This window comes from Podarcis vaucheri (assembly GCF_965113315.1).
Source record: "Podarcis vaucheri genome assembly, chromosome: 7".
In the NCBI taxonomy this organism is placed as follows: Eukaryota; Metazoa; Chordata; class Lepidosauria; order Squamata; family Lacertidae; genus Podarcis; species Podarcis vaucheri.
The window spans coordinates 31328971-31348029 of record NC_138765.1 but is presented as its reverse complement, the minus strand read 5'-3'; the positions used below and the strand labels follow the sequence as shown (position 1 = coordinate 31348029).

Genomic DNA, 19059 nt, shown 5'->3' with positions numbered 1-19059 from the left:
TCTCGCGGCACACTAGTGTGCCGCGGAACACCGGTTGGGAAACACTGGCCTATGGACTGCAAGAAGATCAAATGTATCCATTCTTAAGGAAATCAGCCCTGAGTGCTCACTGGAAGGACAGATCCTGAAGCTGAGGCTCCAATACTTTGGCCACCTCACGAGAAGAGAAGACTCCCTGGAAAAGACCCTGATGTTGGGAAAGATGGAGGGCACAAGGAGAAGAAGGGGACGACAGAGGACGAGATGGTTGGACAGTGTTCTCAAAGCTACCAGCACGAGTGTGACCAAACTGTGGGAGGCAGTGGAAGACAGGAGTGCCTGGCGTGCTCTGGTCCATGGGGTCACAAAGAGTCAGACACAACTAAATGACTAGACAACAACAACAAAGTGCATAGTTGCTGTTGTTTTTCCTCTCCTTTCAAGAAGAATATCGAGGTGCAGAATAATAAACATGTCTTCTGTAATACAGATATGTGTCATTTTAGAATCAATTATTGCAAAGGTTGATGAATGCAATACATAAAGTAACAATAGAACAGATAACTATTTACTCCCGCACGACTCCGCCCCGCCCAACAAAATTCTTTTTGCTGTTGTTCATGAAAATAAGTTTATATTCAAAAAGTGGGAGACACACCGTTACCTCTTCGGAAAATCACATCACAAGCATTACCTGATTTAAAAATTAATTTCACTGGATGCGTTGTATCAGCGGCTGCTTCTTAGACCACACTGCTCCCTAGTGGCCGAATGTGTGAACTGATATCTACCTTCTTGTACTTAATTCTCGAAGTACAGGGGTTGGGAACGCCTGGCCTCAGAGGCTGAATGGGGCCCTCAGACTCTACCCCAAGCCATACTCCACACTGGTCCTACTCCAGGCCCTCCTCGACTGCTTGTGCCTGGTTGGAATCTCATTTCCTTGACCTGTGATAATGCCTCTTGCTTGCCTGGATGGAGAAGGGTGCGTGAGTGTAAAAAGATTTGGCTTTTGCACAGCTGGGATGTAACAAACAGTAAAGAATCACACCTGTTACCCCATTGCCCTTGACTTGCCCACAAATGGGAATGTGGTTCTCAGGCTTAATGTTTTTAACATATTATCATCAGGGTAAAAGAATCAGATGACAATATATTTAAATAATGTAAGCCTACCCCTTAAAAAGCAGAGAATTCACCTTGCCAACAAAGGTCTGTATAGTTCTCCCGGGCAGACATTTGTCTGACAACATGAGGAATATAATTAATATTCTAGAAAAACTACAAGTGAATATTAATACTAAGGCAGTTTTGATATTTGTGGATGCAGAGAAAGCCTTTGACAACATTTCTTGGAGTTTTATGAAGAAGAATTTACAGGGAATGGGGGTAGGTCAAGGTTTTGAAAATGATATAGGTGCAATTTATTCAGAACAAAAGGCAAAATTAATTGTGAACAATGTAGTGACGAAAGAGTTTAAGACTGAGAAAGGGACACGACAAGGTTGCCCAATTTCTCCATTGCTTTTTATATCAGTCCTTGAGGTTTGTTAACTATGATTAGAAAGGACCAAGAGGTTAAAGGTATACAAGTGGGAGCTAAACAGTACAAACTGAAAGCATTTGCTGATGACTTAGTATTGACTTTACAGGAGCCAGAATCTAGTACTAAAAGGGTATTGGAACTGATTCAAGAATTTGGACAGGTAGCAGGTTTTAAGTTGAACAAGATGAAAACTAAGGTTTTAGAGAAAAACCTAACTGTGAATGAGAGAGAGAAGTTTCAGGAGGAGACAGGACTAACATTGGTTAAGAAAGTGAAATATTTAGGAGTTAACATGACTGCCAAAAATGTGAATTTATTTAAGGATAATTATGAAAAATGTTGGATTGAAGTTAAAAAGGATTTAGAAATATGGACAAATTTGAAGTTATCATTGTTAGGCCGAATTGCTGTGATAAAAATGAATGTGTTGCCAAGGATGTTGTTTCTATTTCAAACATTGCAAATTTTGGATAAGATGGATTGTTTCAAGAAGTGGCAGAAAGATATTTCCAGATTTGTTTGGCAGGGCAAGAAGCCTCGAATAAAATTTAAGATATTAACTGATGCCAAATAAAGAGGTGGATTTGCCCTGCCAGATCTTAAACTTTACTATGAATCAGCTGCTTTTTGCTGGCTGAGAGAATGGCTGTGTCTTGAAAATACTGACGTGTTGGCTCTAGAAGGTTTCAATAATGCATTTGGCTGGCATGCATATTTGTGGTACGATAAGGTAAAAGCACATAAAGCGTTTAAAAACCATATTGTTAGAAAAGCATTGTTTAATGTTTGGATAAGATATAAGGATTTGTTAGAAAATAAAACCGCAAGATGGTTGTCACCAATGGAAGTGAAGGCACAGAAAAAACTCAATATGGAGGCCAAATGGCCGAAATATTGGGAAATTCTGGAGCAAGATGGAGACAGAAAAAAATTGCAGAGTTTTGAAAAATTGAAAAACAAAGTGCAAGATTGGCTCCATTATTACCAAATAATGGAGGCATACAATTTGGACAAAAAAGTTGGTTTCCAGGTGGAAAAATCAAAATTGGAAACAGAATTGTTAGATCCAAAAATCAAGAATTTGTCAAGAATGTATAACTTGCTGTTGAAATGGAACACTCAGGATGAAATGGTGAAATCAGCTATGATTAAATGGGCACAAAATGTTGGACATAATATAATGATGGCTGACTGGGAACAGTTATGGACCACAGGTATGAAATTTACGGCATGTAATGCCCTAAGAGAAAATTTAATGAAAATGATTTATAGGTGGTACATGACACCAGTGAAGCTTGCAAAAATTTACCATCTGCCCAACAATAAATGTTGGAAATGTAATGAGACTGAAGGTACATTATTTCACCTTTGGTGGACATGCCCAAGGATTAAGACATTCTGGGAGATGATTTATAATGAAATGAAAATGGTATTTAAATATACCTTCCTGAAGAAACCAGAGGCCTTTCTCCTGGGCATGGTCGGCCAATTGGTGCCAAAGAAGGACAGAACTTTTTTTATGTATGCAACAACAGCAGCAAGAATACTCATCGCGAAGTATTGGGAGACACAAGATTTACCCACCCGGGAAGAATGGCAGATGAAGTTGATGGACTATATGGAATTGGCGGAAATGACTGGCAGAATCCGAGACCAGGGAGAAGAGTTGGTGGAAGAAGACTGGAAAAAGTTTAAAGACTATTTACAGAAATACTGTAAAATTAATGAATGTTAGAAAAATGTTGGAATGAAGTTATATGGCTTTAGTAGAAATGTTATAAGGAATTAAGTATAAATAAATTAATAGAGTATAAATAGATTAATAGAGTATTAAAGGAAAAAATAAGGTTAGAATGTGTTAAGATAATTATAGGATAGATTAAAGACTATTTACAGAAATACTGTAAAATTAATGAATGTTAAAGGGATGTTGGATTGAAAACAAGCGGTGTTGGTAAAAAGATTAACAAGAATATGTAAATATGGATTGACAATGGTGGAAAATATATATTTATTATAGGTTAAGATGCTGAGTAAGGATAAATGATAGAGGGTAAGGACTTGCTGAATTAAATATCTGAACTGGAATACAAAAAGGGAGGTGTGAGGAGGTTAGGAAACTCTTGAGAGTCCCATGGACTGCAAGAAGATCAAACCTCTCCATTCTGAAGGAAATCAGCCCTGAGCGCTCACTGGAAGGACAGATCGTGAAGCTGAGGCTCCAATACTTTGGCCACCTCATGAGAAGAGAAGACTCCCTGGAAAAGACCCTGATGTTGGGAAAGATGGAGGGCACAAGGAGAAGGGGACGACAGAGGACGAGACGGTTGGACAGTGTTCTCAAAGCTACCAGCATGAGTTTGACCAAACTGTGGGAGACAGTGGAAGACAGGAGTGCCTGGCATCCTCTGGTCCATGGGGTTCATGAAGAGTCGGACACAACTAAACGACTAAACAACAACAACGGCTCGAACCCACAACATTGAGATTAAGAGTCTCATGTTCTAGAGACTATCATCCAATCTTGCTCAAATATTTGTGAATCACTTTCGTTTCCCTCCTTCTCGTCAGATGGCTGGGAAATAGAAACCTAAAGGTTTGTGGAATGGTCCCTGGACGTTACTTAATAACTGGAGCAGGGCTGCAGCATGGAACTAGAGTCCAGATTCTGTTTACATTGGTGGAGCATGCTGTCAGTCACTAGCCTCTCCCCACTACAGAGAAGGATATAAACAAGAGGTGGCAGGGGCTGCAGATACGCTGCAAGAAGCGGAGTGGGTGATTAGGAATTTCTCGCAGGATTACCCAAAGGGTAAGCAAGGGAAGTTGGTGACTCCATCAGTTCCTTCCCCAGCAGCTGAATATTGAGATGTTTCTATTTCGTAGAAATATTTCTTAATACGCAAGACCAAGTATCACTTCTCAGAATGTATACTTTCCAAGAATAGCTTTTAAGCTTATTTGGTGGGGAGGCAAAGATACGTGGTATTTTTGGCAAAGTATCATAAAAGGAATCAAAGAAAAAGCAGGGTGTGAGCTTCCCTTGCCCCCTTGGTTTTGCTGTTAGACAACATTAAGGATGTTTTTAAAATGAAAGCTCTAACTGTTAAAGTATTGTTAATAGGTTGTTTTCAACACAAATACCGAATGCCTATTTAAAAGCAACAATACCTTCGTTTAAGAAAAGAAAATCTGGTGAGAGGTAACTTTATACAATTGCTCATATCATTAGCAATTTGTTAGCTTAATGCAACATATATAGGATAGAATGAAACAAGCCGACTCCTCATATAATTGGCAGCCACTTGTTAAATTTCTGGATTAAAGTCATATGGAAATGTTAGGTAGGAAATTCTAAAGATTAACTCTTTGGCTGTGAGGACGTTCTTTACTTCACCTGAGTATAACCTGGTGGCTGTTGGTTGTTTTCTTGGTACTATGAATTTTTAATCATATAAGTTTGCACATATTAAGTTTACATTTGGTTATATTAAAAGCACAGTACAGTATTCAGGGGTGAAACTATGCTTTATTTCACTGAGGTCAAAGACACAGTTTGGCACACACACACACAAACACGCCATAGGCATTTGCGTACACAAACACATCTCAACACATTTGTTCGTAACAAGTAGACAAAATATTATTTGAATACAAAGTTTTGCTTTAAAAAAAAATCCCCCCCAGCATAATTTACACAACAGAATATCCAAAATAACTTTTATCAACAAGTAATAAAAATTATGCATTTTTTACAGTTTTAGGGGATATAATTTATATCTATTTAGAGCATTATAATGTTTTTGCTGCAGGTTAGCTGTGAGATAAATAAATTGTTCTTATATGTTAAAGGCCAGAGCCAAACTGACTGAGGATGGGGGTGGGTGGGGAATAAGGGTGCAAAGAACAATATACATGCATGGAAACGTGAATCAGGATTGCTCTCTTACGAACAGGAAGGCTGGGCATGCAAGCTAATCCCTGAAGCCCTGCAGGCTGGAAGCCTCAATGACGCCCCTCGGGATAGGGATTATTATGACTGGAAAGTAATTGAAATCAGTAGGATTTTGGAACACAAAAATAAAGAAAATCATCAAATCATCAACTCCAGCACCTGGGGGCCACCTTATCTAAATTATATAATTTGGTATCCTAATGATTGATATTATTAATTGTGTTATAAATTGGTATTATTATAATGAGGGTATTATTGGATTATAATTGAAAATTAATAAAAAATATTATTTTTTTTAAAAAATGACACCCCTCTGGAGGCTTCACCCGCAGCAAAAAACGTGGCTACCCACCCCACCCTCACCCCCAACTAACTTTATATCCAACTAACTTTTTCCACCAGTGCCCTTCTTACTGGCTCTTCTATGCCTTTTAGCAGCAGCCTGGCCTCCAGAAATGTCTCTGAATATTTTCCTGCCAGGCGGATGACAGAGTGAGGAACCCTCTTCCCAGCACTTTGTTTATCTGCATGCCAAACTACAAACTGACAAACTACAATTCCCAGGATTCCTCGAGGGGACACCATTTTCTGAGTTCCCTGGGAAGAGGGATTGATTGCTAAACCACTTTATCAGATGCTCAGAATTATCCTAAATTGGCCAAGTGATGTACATACAAATGCTTGGGAGGCAGAGGGTATGGAGAGGTCAAGAGGGAAACAAAATGCAAAAAAACCCCAGGCAGTTGGTAATTGTGTAAAGGGAAATAATAATAATACCCCACCCTTCTGGGTATAAATACCCAGCCACTCTGGGCTGCTCCCAGCAAAATATAAAAACAATAAAATGTCACACAGGAAAAACTTCCCGAAACAGAGACCAGCAGAGGATGATAATTGTCACTGTAACTATTTAGGGAGTGATTGTTAAACCACTTTGATACTTGTTGCTCTCAAACAGGAACAGGGATCTCCTCACAACTCTCAGCACCTTCAACAAACTATAGTTCCCAGTATTCTTTGAGGGAAGCCATGAGGACCATTTAAAGTGGTATAATACTGTCAACCAGCACATGGGCGTAGCCAGGATCTTTGTGGGGGGAATGACAGGATTTGGTGGGGGGGGGTCAGGACTTTTGTTGGGGGGGCAGAACCGACGTGATTGGTCAGTTAGTTAAGAATTTAGAGTATATTGTTTTACTTGATGGGGGGGGGAGCTGCTCCCCCCATTACACCCATGAACCAGAGTCCTTTTTTAACTCGTGGAAGCTTATGCTGAATATAATTTGCTAGTCTTTATGTTACCATGAGACTCTTGGTTGCTTTTGCTGTGAAACAGAATTAACACGGCAGTTTCCCACCTTGGGAATTGTTTTAAGCAAATCATTTTAACAGTGCAGTGGCATAATATGCGAGTGGATTCTGGACGCAGTGGGAGTCTGAGTGGTGGTTAGGTAAGAACATAAGATCTTGCTGGATCAAGCCAATGGTCCATCTAGTCTAGAATCCTGTTTTCACAATGGCCATTTAGATGCATCTGGAAAACCTTCAATCGCAACTCCACTGGTTTCCAGCAACTGGTATTCAGAAGCACTGCAGTCTCTGAACTGGAGGCAGAGCACTGCCATCGTGGCTTGTAGCCACTGATAGCCATGTCTCCACTAATTTGTCCAGTCCTCTTTTAAAGGCACTGTGCTGGCCCCCGGGGGGGGGGAGGTACTAATACCGTAGCCGAAGTTCAGTCCAGAGTCACTAGCAGGGTAGACGAACACTAGATGAAATGCGAGGTCCGAAACAGGGAGCCGGGCGGGGGAGCAGGAACGCTGGTAGGACAGCAGCAGGAAGCCAGGCGAGTAACAGGAACACTGGTAGAGCAGAAGCAGGGAGCCAGGCGGGGAACAGGAACACTGGTGGGTCAGCAGCGGGCAGCCGGGCAAGGAACAGGAACACCGGAGAGTCAGGAGCAGGAAGCCGGGCGAGGAACAGGCACACTGGGAGTGCAGATCTAGGTCTGGGTAAAGCAGGTACTCCACCATGACGTTGCTCCCGCAACCTGGGACCGGGCTGCCTGACCTTTATCTTCTTCTAAGGCCGGGGGCGGTCCCGGCCCCCAGGAGTCCCGCCTCTCCTGGCCTTAAGGCGAGCACTCCTCCTGGGAGAGACCAGTTCCCTTCGCCTCTCTGCCCTAAGCCTCTGCAGTTCAGGAGAGGCCGAAGGGTTACTGGGCCCCGGGGGAGGCTCACCTGTAGCCACTGAGTCCTCCAGCACCTCTGGGGCCAGAATGGTTTCACCTGGTGCCTGCCCCTGAGGATCTGGCACAGGTGCAGGCTCCTCAGCATCTAGGCCTTGCCCCAGTTCAGCCGGCCCTGGAGGCGGGGACTCCTGTGCCAGCTGGGATTCCTCCGGTTCACTCTCAGACTCGGAATCCCAGGCCATCACAGGCACTCAAAATTGGTGGCCATCACTGCCTTCTGTGGGATTGAGTTCCAGAGTTTATCACACAATTGTACACTGCGTTATCCTAACAAGAGTTTCTGGCATCTCTATACAGGTCTTTAGGAAGCCAGCATGGTTGAGCCAGGTAAGAGAGCCTGTTTACTTTCTTGGGGATTGGGTAACTGTAACCGTATAGTCCAAAGCAGTTGTCTCAAACTCTCAGTCAGTGACACAAACTCTCCTCACCTCCACCCCCACTCAGCACAGATTAAAATTGGAAGCATGCTTCACTGTTAGGATCTGTTGACACTATGGCATTAATGTGTACACAGGTAAGGGGGAAAGGTAAAGGACCCCTGGACCTTTACCAGTCAAAGGTGACTATGGGGTTGCAGCGCTCATCTCACTTTCAGGCCGAGGTAGCTGACATTTCTCCACAGACAGCTTTCTGGATCATGTGGCCAGCATGACTAAACCACTTCTGGTGCAAACACTGTGACGGAAGCAAGAGTGCACGGAAACGCAATTTACCTTCCCGCCGCAGTGGTATCTATTTATCTACTTGCACTGGCATGCTTTCAAACTGCTAGATTGGCAGAAGCTGGGACAGAGCAATGGGAGCTCACTCCATCGTGGGGATTTGAACCGCCGGCAAGCCCAAGAGTCTCAGTGGTTTAGAACACAGCACCACCTCCATCCCAGTACACAGACACTGTTTCTTTGAATGTATTTGTGTGCCTTCATCCGCATAGGAGTGCTTTTAATTTTATGTTTCCAAAATCTGTCTTAATGTTCATGTACACTAGTAGGCAGTACTTGGTTAAATGTGTGTGTTGCCCCAGGCTTCAATTAGAACTTCCCCGTTCCTGAAACTGGAGGTCTCTTGTGGGTATGAATGCAAGTACAGTGGTAAGGTAAAGGTAAAGGTACCCCTGCCCGAACGGGCCAGTCTTGACAGACTCTGGGGTTTGTGTGCCCATCTCACTCAAGAGGCCGGGGGCCAGCGCTGTCCGGAGACACTTCCGGGTCACGTGGCCAGCATGACAAAGCTGCATCTGGCGAGCCAGCGCAGCACACGGAACACCGTTTACCTTCCCGCTGGTAAGCGGTACCTATTTATCTACTTGCACCCGGGGGTGCTTTCGAACTGCTAGGTTGGCAGGCGCTGGGACCGAGCAGCGGGAGCGCACCCCGCCGCGGGGATTCGAACCGCCGACCTTTCGATCGGCAAGCCCTAGGCGCTGAGGCTTTTACCCACAGCGCCACCCGCGTCCCTTAAGTACAGTGGTACCTCGGGTTAAGTACTTAATTCGTTCCAGAGGTCCGTTCTTAACCTGAAACTGTCTTAACCTGAAGCACCACTTTAGGTAATGGGGCCTCCTGCTGCTGCCGTGCCGCCAGAGCACAATTTCTGTTCTCATCCTGAAGCAAAGTTCTTAACCTGAGGTTTCTGGGTTAAGCGAAGTCTGAAGCGTATGTAACCCGAGGTACCACTGTATTTCAAAATCTTGTACAACTGTATACATTGTGACCAAGACTAGATGAAAGAATTGAACAAATCTGAAATACTTTTCTTCTAGTTCTGCATGGGCAGTTGCATGCTCTTGTAACATCTTAGATTAATGTAACAGACCACATCTTGGGCAGCTTTTGAAGGCAGCACGGAAACAGAAGCTGGTTAAGAAATGCAACTGTGCCATTATGTTGGAAAATGCCAGTTTGAAATATATCTTGCCCAGTATTAAAAGATTTGCACTGGATAGCAGTTCATTTCTGGGCACAGTGCCAATTGATAGCTTCCACTTCCCTCTGCCACAGGTAGGGATGGGGGAGAAACTCATTTCCTTTCAAATTGGAAGGTGAACCTCCCTAATTTGCACTTTCAGAAGCAGTACAAGAACCAAAACAGCAACCCTTTGAGATGTGCACTTCTCCGAATTTTGCAGTGCAGTTCTTCAGCCAAGCAATGTGTACAAAAAGGCACACACTGTCCTTAAAATGTGTAGATTACTAAAAATAACATTTTTTAAAAATGTATTGTTTTAGAGAAATTGCTTTGCAAAAAAAAATGTGTGCACTAGGGAATATTGCATACAAATGTATATATTAGGAGAAATCAGAATTGAAATGTTGGTAAATTTTCATGAGAATTTGTTTGTATTTGCTTTTAAATCAAGGTGATATGGAAATGTGAACTGAACCTGAGATCGAAAAACATGAGGAATAGAAAGGAACTGAAACTGACAAATATGCCCATCACAGTTGTAGCTCACCTGATGCTTTTTTGCATTTTACAGTCATACCTCTGGTTGCAAACGTGATCCATGCAGGAGGCACGTTCGCAACCCACAGTGTTCGTAGCAATTTGGCGTTTCTGTGCACACGTGACATCATTTTGTGCTTCTGCACATAAGCGAGCGCTGAAACCTGGACGTAACCCGTTCTGGTACTTCCGGGTTCTGTGCGGTCTGCAACCTGAAAACGCGCAACGCACAGAGTTCGTAACCCGAGGTATGACTGTATATGTACTTGAGATCCATTATATCTTATTAAAACAAGTCTCTCTTTCAGTAACTGCAGTTTTGGGAGGTGCAGCCGGCTTGGGTAAGTAATCTGGATTTGCAGTTGGGCAAGCTTTGGTGATTATTTTGCTTGCAGCAGCATGAATGAAGCTTGCAAGTCATTGGAAATGGTGGAGTTCCCAATGAAAGTCTGGCTTGATGAGAGCTGTGAAATGGCTTTGACAGAACACCTGGCATATCAAAACAGAATATCTGAAGGGATAGCCAATAGCATTAAATTTAACAAAATTTGGATGCCCTTTCTGCATTAAGCAAATACAGTGGTACCTCAGGTTAAGTACTTAATTCGTTCCAGAGGTCCGTTCTTAACCTGAAACTGCTCTTAACCTGAAGCACCACTTTAGCTAATGGGGCCTCCTGCTGCTGCCGCGCCACCGGAGCACGATTTCTGTTCTCATCCTGAAGCAAAGTTCTTCACCCAAGGTACTATTTCTGGGTTAGCGGAGTCTGTAACCTGAAGCGTATGTAACCTGAAGCGTATGTAACCTGAGGTACCACTGTATCTATATATCGTAGTCAGTTCCCCCACCTTTTTTTCAAGAAAAAAAGCACTGGTAGCTGGGATAGCCAAAGCAGGAAGGATGGCAGGGGTGGGTGGGTGGGTGGAGGAGAGAAACAAACTGCCTTGACTGTCAGAAATGCAGCTGAAGTTATGGCAGGTTGTTGTGAGCAGGTGCTAGCAACGGAGGTACCTAGTGCTGGTGAAAAGGTTTGTTCCCCCCCACTCCACTGGTCTCAGAAACTGTGAGTGGTCTAGGGCTACTCTGATTTTTTAAAGCAAAAAAGGGACTTGAACCAAATTCTCCCCAAGCCCAAATCAATGAGGTCTGGACGCAAAAATATGCATTTGCTTGATTGGGCATATTTTTAGAATCCACCTTATTCATATGGCATTAAGTTGTTTTCTATTGCCTTTAAATATTGTGTTTTAATTGTTGTTAAGCTGCTTTGGGACCTTGGGGTAAAAGATGGATTGATGATAACGACAACGATAGGTGGAGAGCTTTACACGCCAAGTCGTCTGAATTAAGCGCTCCTAGTTTAATTATTTTAGATCAGGCTTCCTCAAACTCAGCCCTCCATATGTTTTTTGCCTACAGTTCCCATGATCCCTAGCTAGCAGGACCAGTGGTCAGGGATGATGGGAATTATAGTCTCAAAACATCTGGAGGGCCAAGTTTGAGGAAGCCTGTTTTAGATGATAAGCAACCAGGAGCTGCTTCCCCTTTTGTCCTAGCAGGGCTCCATGAATTCGCCCCATGGAGCAAGCAATTTGCATTCTCACTCTATCCTTGTACCAATTGCAAGAGCCACAAAATGATGTCAGAGGTTTTTCCCCAATCCCTACTCTCTTGCCATCCAGCAACATTCCCTGATAGTACGTGGAGGCTCAATGATCCAGGCTTTCACTCCCCAATTAGCAAGATAAGCAAGTTCCCTCAGGGGGGGTGCAACAGACCACACACCCCACCAATTGGAAACCACTGCCCTAAATACCCCAACCCAAGAGCCTTAGCTCAGTGTTTCCCAACCGGTGTTCCGCGGCACACGAGTGTGCCGTGAGACATCGGCTGGTGTGCCGCGAGATACCTGGAGGGAGGCGGGCGAGTCGGGCGGCGAGAGGCGGGGCGGCGGCGGCGAGGAGAGGTCGCGCCTCCTGCTGCTGCCTGGCGCTCCTCCTCGCAGCCGGCAGCGCTGCCTGGGCGCCTCCGCGCGACTCTGCCTCGCTGGGTTTGGTCTCCCAGCAGAGACGGGTCACACGCGCCCCTCCCTCCCTCCCTCAGCCTGCGCGGAGGGAGAGCCAGAGAGAGGCATCGCTCCTGCGCTCCGAGGCGGATTGAGCGCAGCTGAGAGGAGCTGCCGAGGGAAAAAACTTTCACTTTTGTGCGTCCCTCCCGGCGTGACGCTGCGCGCTGACGTCACGGGGCGGGGCTTTAATGGTGGTGTGCCGCGAGATTTTTTTTCAGTAAACAGGTGTGCCGTTGCCCAAAAACGTTTGGGAAACACTGCCTTAGCTTTTGAAATTCGAGTCTGTCAGTCAGGGCCCCACCATCCCAGGCCAGGTGGGAAAAGGCCTGCAAGGTCTCCTAGGACCCACAGCCAAGACGGTTAAGCACTGTGGTCTAGGCAATTTAGATTTAAGGCTTCTATCATGTAACATAACTTATTCTGTGTTATTGCAGCAGTGGCCACGATTGCTGTACCAGTAGCACTGGGAGCAGCAGGCTTCACTGGAGCTGGAATTGCAGCTGGCTCTCTGGCTGCAAAAATGATGTCGGCAGCGGCCATCGCCAATGGTGGAGGAGTAGCAGCTGGGAGCGCTGTTGCCGCGCTTCAGTCAGTCGGTATGTCTGCTGCTCTCAGGACAAGAACCACATGACTGGCAGAGCCAGTCTCCGCACCATGAGCTCTTCATCACAATAATTGTGTGTCTTGATCATCTTCTAGGTGCTGCTGGGCTGTCCACCGCTACCACAGCTGCATTGACAGCTGGTGGAGCACTGCTGGCTGCCATCTTCCCTTAAGAAGAAGACACACGCAGAGGCCATATCTACTTGGAAAAGCAGTACTTGGAAGATTATGCTTTGCCGTCAAAGGCATAAATGACCTTAAGCAAAATGTGATTTTAATCAATGCTACGTTATTCCTACTGGCCAAGATATGCAACAACAAATAAAGCTTTGAGAATTAAACAACAACAAGAGTGTTAGCAAGAAAGCTGATTGGTGGCATCACACAACGCACATGTAAAATACTTGCTGTCCCATGAGGAAAACATCCATGTTTTCCTTAACAGGCTTTTGACTTCAGTGTTTTGTGCTGCACTGGGGGAAACTCCATTTCCCCTCTTTCCACAATTATGAGCTTCTTAGTTGAGAATCCCAATCTGCCCCCAGTAATAGAGCTCGGATTCACCTAGTGCAATTAACTGGCAGTAGATTCAGAACCAATAGAGGAAAACACTCCTTTGCAAAGTTGTGATAGTCAATAGCTTTGAGGGGACATTAAAAAATAATAATTGAGGATTAGACCAATTGATGGGTGGCAGATATGGGACAGTTGCATATTGTTGAACTAGGTGATCCTCAGGGTCCCTTCCAACTCTATGCATCTATGACCCCAAGGGCCGTTGATGACTATTAATCACAATAGTTATTTGGACCATTGGGCAGGATAGAGTGGGAACAAGCATGGGACAGACCTGCCTCTTAATCTTCACAAAACGTATATTGCCAGCATTCAAGGGTGGTCCTTCAGCACACACCACAAACTACAGTGGTACCTCAGGTTAAGTACTTAATTCGTTCCGGAGGTCCGTTCTTAACCTGAAACTGTTCTTAACCTGAAGCACCACTTTAGCTAATGGGGCCTCCTGCTGCCGCTGCGCCACCACTGGACAATTTCTGTTCTCATCCTGAAGCGAAGTTCTTAACCTGAGGTACTATTTCTGGGTTAGCAGAGTCTGTAACCTGAAGCATATGTAACCTGAAGTGTATGTAACCCGAGGTACCACTGTATTTGGAGAACTTTTGAACTTGGGTATGTGCTACTTAAAAGCAACAGTGTTAAATGGAAACACCAGGCAGAATTGGAACACCACTGGGACTAACAAACAGGAGAGCTAGGGTTCTTCCAGATGGTCAGTATTTTATGTGTGATTCCAGCACAAAGTGGAACGTAAGGTCTATGTATTTAAGTGGATTAAACAACACTTTCCCTCGTGCAGGGATGTCAAATTGGGTTCTTTTTCCTTTGTGGGGGCAAAAGAGCATCCAGTCCCGCCCCCTTGCCCCGTCCTCCATTTGTGCACAATCGCTAGTACGGAAAACAGAGGTTTCGCCATGATCCTGAGTGTTCTTTTGGTAAGCGACTTTTACCTTTCCCCCCCTAAAGTCAACAAGTTTGGCTTTCCTCCCTAAAACAAAGCTCAACAACTTTAACCTGAACCCCTCCAAAAGATCACTGCCAGTTTTTTATTCTGTAAGTAGATTGCAATCTCTTGGGAGTTTGACATCCCTGCCCTAGTGCAATGAATCCACTTTTTTTACTTCTGAAACTGAAATTGACCAATTCTATGAAGACTTACAACACCTTCTAGAAATGACACCAAAGAAGGATGTTCTTCTCATTATAGGGGATTGGCATGCTAAAGTAGGGAATCAAGAGATAAAAGGAACAACTGGCAATTTTGGCCTTGGAGATCAAAACGAAGCAGGGCAAAGGCTAATAGAGTTCTGTCAAGAGAACAAGCTGGTCATCACAAACACTCTTTTCCAACACCACAAGAGATGACTCTACACATGGACATCACCAGGTGGGCAGCATTGAAATCAGATTGATTATATTCTCTGCCGCCAAAGATGGAGAAGCTCTATACAGTCAGCAAAAACAAGAACTGGAGCTGACTGTGGCTCAAATCATCAGCTTCTTATAGCAAAATTCCACCTTAAACTGAAGAAAGTAGGAAAAACCACTGGGCCGGTAAGATACAATCTAAATCAAATCCCTTATGAATACACAGTGGAAGTGAGGAACAGGTTTAAGAATTAAGATTTGGTGGACAGAGTGCCTGAAGAACTATGGATAGAGGTTCACAACATTATACAGGAGGCAGCAACGAAAACCATCCCAATGAAAAGGAAATGCAAGAAAGCAAAGTGGCTGTCCAACGAGGCCTTACAAACAGAGGGGGAGAGAAGGCAAGCAAAATGCAAGGGAGATAGTGAAATATACAGGAAATTGAATGCAGATTTCCCAAAAATAGCAAGGAGAGACAAGAAGGCCTTCTTAAACAAACAATGCAAAGAAATAGAGGAAAACAACAGAATGGGAAGAACCAGAGATCTGTTCAAGAAAATTGGAGATATGAAAGGAACATTTCATACAAAGATTACTATAATAAAGGACAAAAGTGGTAAGGACCTAACAGAAACAGAAGACATCAAGAAGAGGTGGCAAGAATACACAGAGGAATTATACCAGAAAGATATGGATGTCTCGTACACCCCAGGTAGTGTGGTTGCTGACCTTGAGCCAGACATCCTGGAGAGTGAAGTCAAATGGGCCTTAGAAAGCACTGCTAATAACAAGGCCAGTAGAAGTGATGGTATTCCAGCTGAACTATTCAAAATTTTAAAAGATGATGCTGTTAAGATGCTACACTCAATATGCCAGCAAGTTTGAAAAACTCAGCAGTGGCCAGAGGATTGGAGAAGATCAGTCTACATCCCAATCCCAAAGAAGGGCAGTGCCAAAGAATGCTCCAACTACCGCACAATTGCACTCATTTCACATGCTAGCAAGGTTATGCTTAAAATTCTGCAAGGAAGGCTCAAGCAGTATGTGGACCGAGAATTCCCAGAAGTGCAAGCTGGATTTAGAAGAGGCAGAGGAACCAGAGACCAAATTGCAAACATGCGCTGGATTATGGAGAAAGCTAGAGAGTTCCAGAAAGACATCTACTTCTGCTTCATTGACTATGCAAAAGCCTTTGACTGTGTCGACCACAGCAAACTATGGCAAGTTCTTGAAGAAATGGGAGTGCCTGATCACCTCATCTGTCTCCTGAGAAATCTCTATGTGGAACAAGAAGCTACAGTTAGAACTGGATATGAAACAACTGATTGGTACAAAATTGGGAAAGGCGTACGACAGGGCTGTATATTGTCTCCCTGCTTATTTAACTCATATGCAGAATTCATCATGCGAAAGGCTGGGCTGGATGAAGCTCAACATCAAAAAAACGAAGATCATGGCCACTGGTCCCATCATCTCCTGGCAAATAGAAGGGGAAGAAATGGAGGCAGTGAGAGATTTCACTTTCTTGGGCTCCATGATCACTGCAGTTGGTGACAGCAGCCACGAAATTGAAAGATGCCTGCTTCTTGGGAGAAAAGCAATGACAAACCTAGACAGCATCTTAAAAAGCAGAGACATCACCTTGCCAACAAAGGTCTGTATAGTTAAAGCTATAGTTTTCCCAGTAGTGATGTATGGAAGTGAGAGCTGGACCATAAAGAAGGCTGATTGCCGAAGAATTGATGCTTTTGAGTTATGGTGTTGGAGGAGACTCTTGAGAGTCCCATGGACTTCAAGGAGATCAAACGTATCCATTCTTAAGGCAATCAGCCCTGAGTGCTCAGTGGAAGGACAGATCATGAAGCCGAGGCTCCAATACTTTGGCTACCTCATGAGAAGAGAAGACTCCCTGGAAAAGACCCTGATGTTGGGAAAGATGGAGGGCACAAGGAGAAGGGGACGACAGAGGACGAGATGGTTGGATAGTGTTCTCGAAGCTACCAGCATAAGTTTGACCAAAGTGTGGGAGGCAGTGGAAGACAGGAGTGCCTGGCGTGCTCTGGTCCATGGGGTCACGAAGAGTTGGACACAACTAAAGGACTAAACAACAACAACAACAACAAGCCCACCCCATGCCTCAGCCAAGCACAGCGGGCACCCCTCTCTGCAGGGGGTGGACTTTGATTTTGTGGAATGGGTTTCAATGGGCTGGAGAGGATATATTGATTACAATGTATCCCTCCAGACACCCATGCATGTGGGTTGAACAGAGTTTCCAAATCCCATACTTGGCATCAAAACTAAAAGCATAGGGAATTGAGCTATAAAACCTTATTTGGAGCAAGTCCAACTCTGAAGTAAGCTTGCTTTCCCCTTTTTACCCTGTTTAATAAAGAATCAGGGAATAATTTAAGAAGTAAGTTTAAAAATATATTTACTTACTTTATAATCATGGATTGGTTCACAGCAACATAGCAGTAACAACTATGCAGGCAAAATACTTATATTTACAATATAACCAGCTTCAGGCCTGTGCCTAAAGATGGGGCAAGCAGAGGCATGCCTGCGTCCAACACTGGTCAAAGGAGGAGAGAGAAGAACAGGAAGTACTATATGCTGCTTCCTCCCCAGGAGAGGAGGGGAAATGACATCACACAGAGCCCTCTCTATGAATTGCATTTCTATGGGCTGAGTATCTGGCTATTGGCAATACAACTCTGTGGACGTAGCCCCTTCTCATGCTAACTAGCCAGAACATGCACTTGTTGGTTTTGGCTGCTAATCTCCCACAGATTGTGCCAATGTTCCTCCTTGCACGGAGGAGCGTTACAGTGTGGCCATTGCGTGCAGCAGCAGCGATAGCCATTCAATCAATGTTTAAAATGCCTTCAGTGAAGGAGAGTCCATCACTTCTGAGGGAGTCCGTTCCACTGTCAAACAGCTCTGTCAGAAAGTTCTTCCTGATGTTTACTTGGAAACTTCTTACTTGTAATTTGAATCCGTTGGTTCAGCTCCTACCCCCTGGAGCAGCAGAAAACCAGCACAGCTCCATCTTCCATGTGACAGCCCTTTAGATATTTGAAGATGGCTATCATATCACTTCTCGGCCTTCTCTTCTCCAGGCTAAACTTACCCAACTCCCTCAGCTGTTCCTCCTAAGGCTTTATTTCCACTTGCAGGTATCTGGCCTGCCCAGGTGAGTTCCAGTCCATCATGCCACTCCCCCTTTTATCTCTGACCAGGAACTGTGTGACTTTGGTGTCTCCATATCCTGTTTTCTGAAGCAGGTTGGCTCCCACCCATGTAACTGACTCTGTGTCAGAAATCAAGCCTATATCGGGAGTAACTGGCAACACTCCCAGGCACCCGGCTTCGTCTCCTGTTGACCTCCCTGGTTGCATTCCCAGCAAGATCCAGGCTAGGTCACGATAAGCGACCCTTCCCAGCGTGGGAAGAGCACACTCCCACCCTCCTGCTCCCCCCCGGCAGGGAAAAGGAGATAGACAGAAACGTATTTATATGCTTTTATTCCTGTCTTTGCAGCATTACAGAAAACATGACTGCTCTCTTCAAGCTCCAGCAGTCGAGGGACAAACACCTCCTGTACTTCCTGTACAAGAGCAAGAGGAAGAGCTCATATTACACTCTGAGCTAATTCCGGTGCATTGCCTTGTGAGTTGACTGTCCCTCTGTTTCCCACGGAACAGTCCCAACATTCCATCATGTTTTGTTTTCAAGCTACCAGCTCGCAGCTGCATTGCTTCTATATCGTAACACTCTGCACACCCAGAGAGTGTGACTGTGTTTCAACATACCTGCGATGGGGACCAGAAAGTAGATTGAACGGGCACGGAGCTTAATTCTCTAGTTCCCTGCAAAAGCAGCATTGTAGGAATTGAGCCGCCAACATTTTTACTGCCCTCCTCCTGCAAAAAAACCTAGCAGCTGTAGCTTTTCCAGACATAAGGATATACACAGAGATGGGGAAAGCTGTGTTACATTTGTGCTTTTCAGGTTGTTGTTAAAGGCGCAGGGGAGCCAACCTTGAAAACATTTTTTAAAACTGTTCCTCATAAGGCTTGGTTTCCAGACTCTTGATAATCTCTGCATGTTCCAGCTTGTCAATATCCTCCTTAAATTGTGGCGCCTAGAACTGGACACAGTATTCCAGGTGGGGTCTGACCAAGGCAGAATAGAGTGGCACTATTACGTTCCTTGATCTGGACAACTTCTGTTGATGCAGCCTTGAATTACATTAGTTTTTT

The 19059-nt window shown here is 44.5% G+C and overlaps 1 protein-coding gene and 1 long non-coding RNA gene across 4 annotated transcripts in view; one reads left to right on the top strand and one right to left on the bottom strand.

Moving 5' to 3' along the window:
• Positions 1–14374, bottom strand: part of LOC309537430 — a 65307-nt gene extending 50933 nt beyond the window's left edge. The window contains exon 1 of the long non-coding RNA XR_014221920.1: positions 13779–14374. This is a non-coding gene — a long non-coding RNA (uncharacterized lncRNA). The remainder of the gene's footprint in view (positions 1–13778) is intronic.
• On the top strand, positions 4251–13197 carry LOC309537350 (uncharacterized protein). Of its 3 annotated transcripts, none has more exons than XM_082232231.1 (5): positions 4251–4303; positions 8029–8058; positions 10485–10517; positions 12679–12840; positions 12944–13197. In XM_082232231.1, exons 2-5 carry the CDS (start codon positions 8046–8048, stop codon positions 13018–13020), a joined length of 285 nt encoding a protein of 94 aa, XP_082088357.1. In that variant the 5' UTR covers positions 4251–4303; positions 8029–8045; the 3' UTR covers positions 13021–13197. The 3 variants fall into 3 exon arrangements, with proteins under 3 accessions (XP_082088357.1, XP_082088356.1, XP_082088358.1); XM_082232230.1 differs by having other exon boundaries at positions 4266–4337; XM_082232232.1 differs by lacking the exon at positions 4251–4303 and adding an exon at positions 6510–6528.
• Positions 14375–19059: the final 4685 nt, after the last annotated feature.

Coding starts and splice junctions, on each gene's coding strand:
- LOC309537350 (XM_082232231.1), top strand. Junction 10,518..12,678: donor GGGAGGTGCAGCCGGCTTGG/GTAAGTAATCTG, acceptor GTGTTATTGCAG/CAGTGGCCACGATTGCTGTA. Junction 12,841..12,943: donor TGCCGCGCTTCAGTCAGTCG/GTATGTCTGCTG, acceptor ATCATCTTCTAG/GTGCTGCTGGGCTGTCCACC.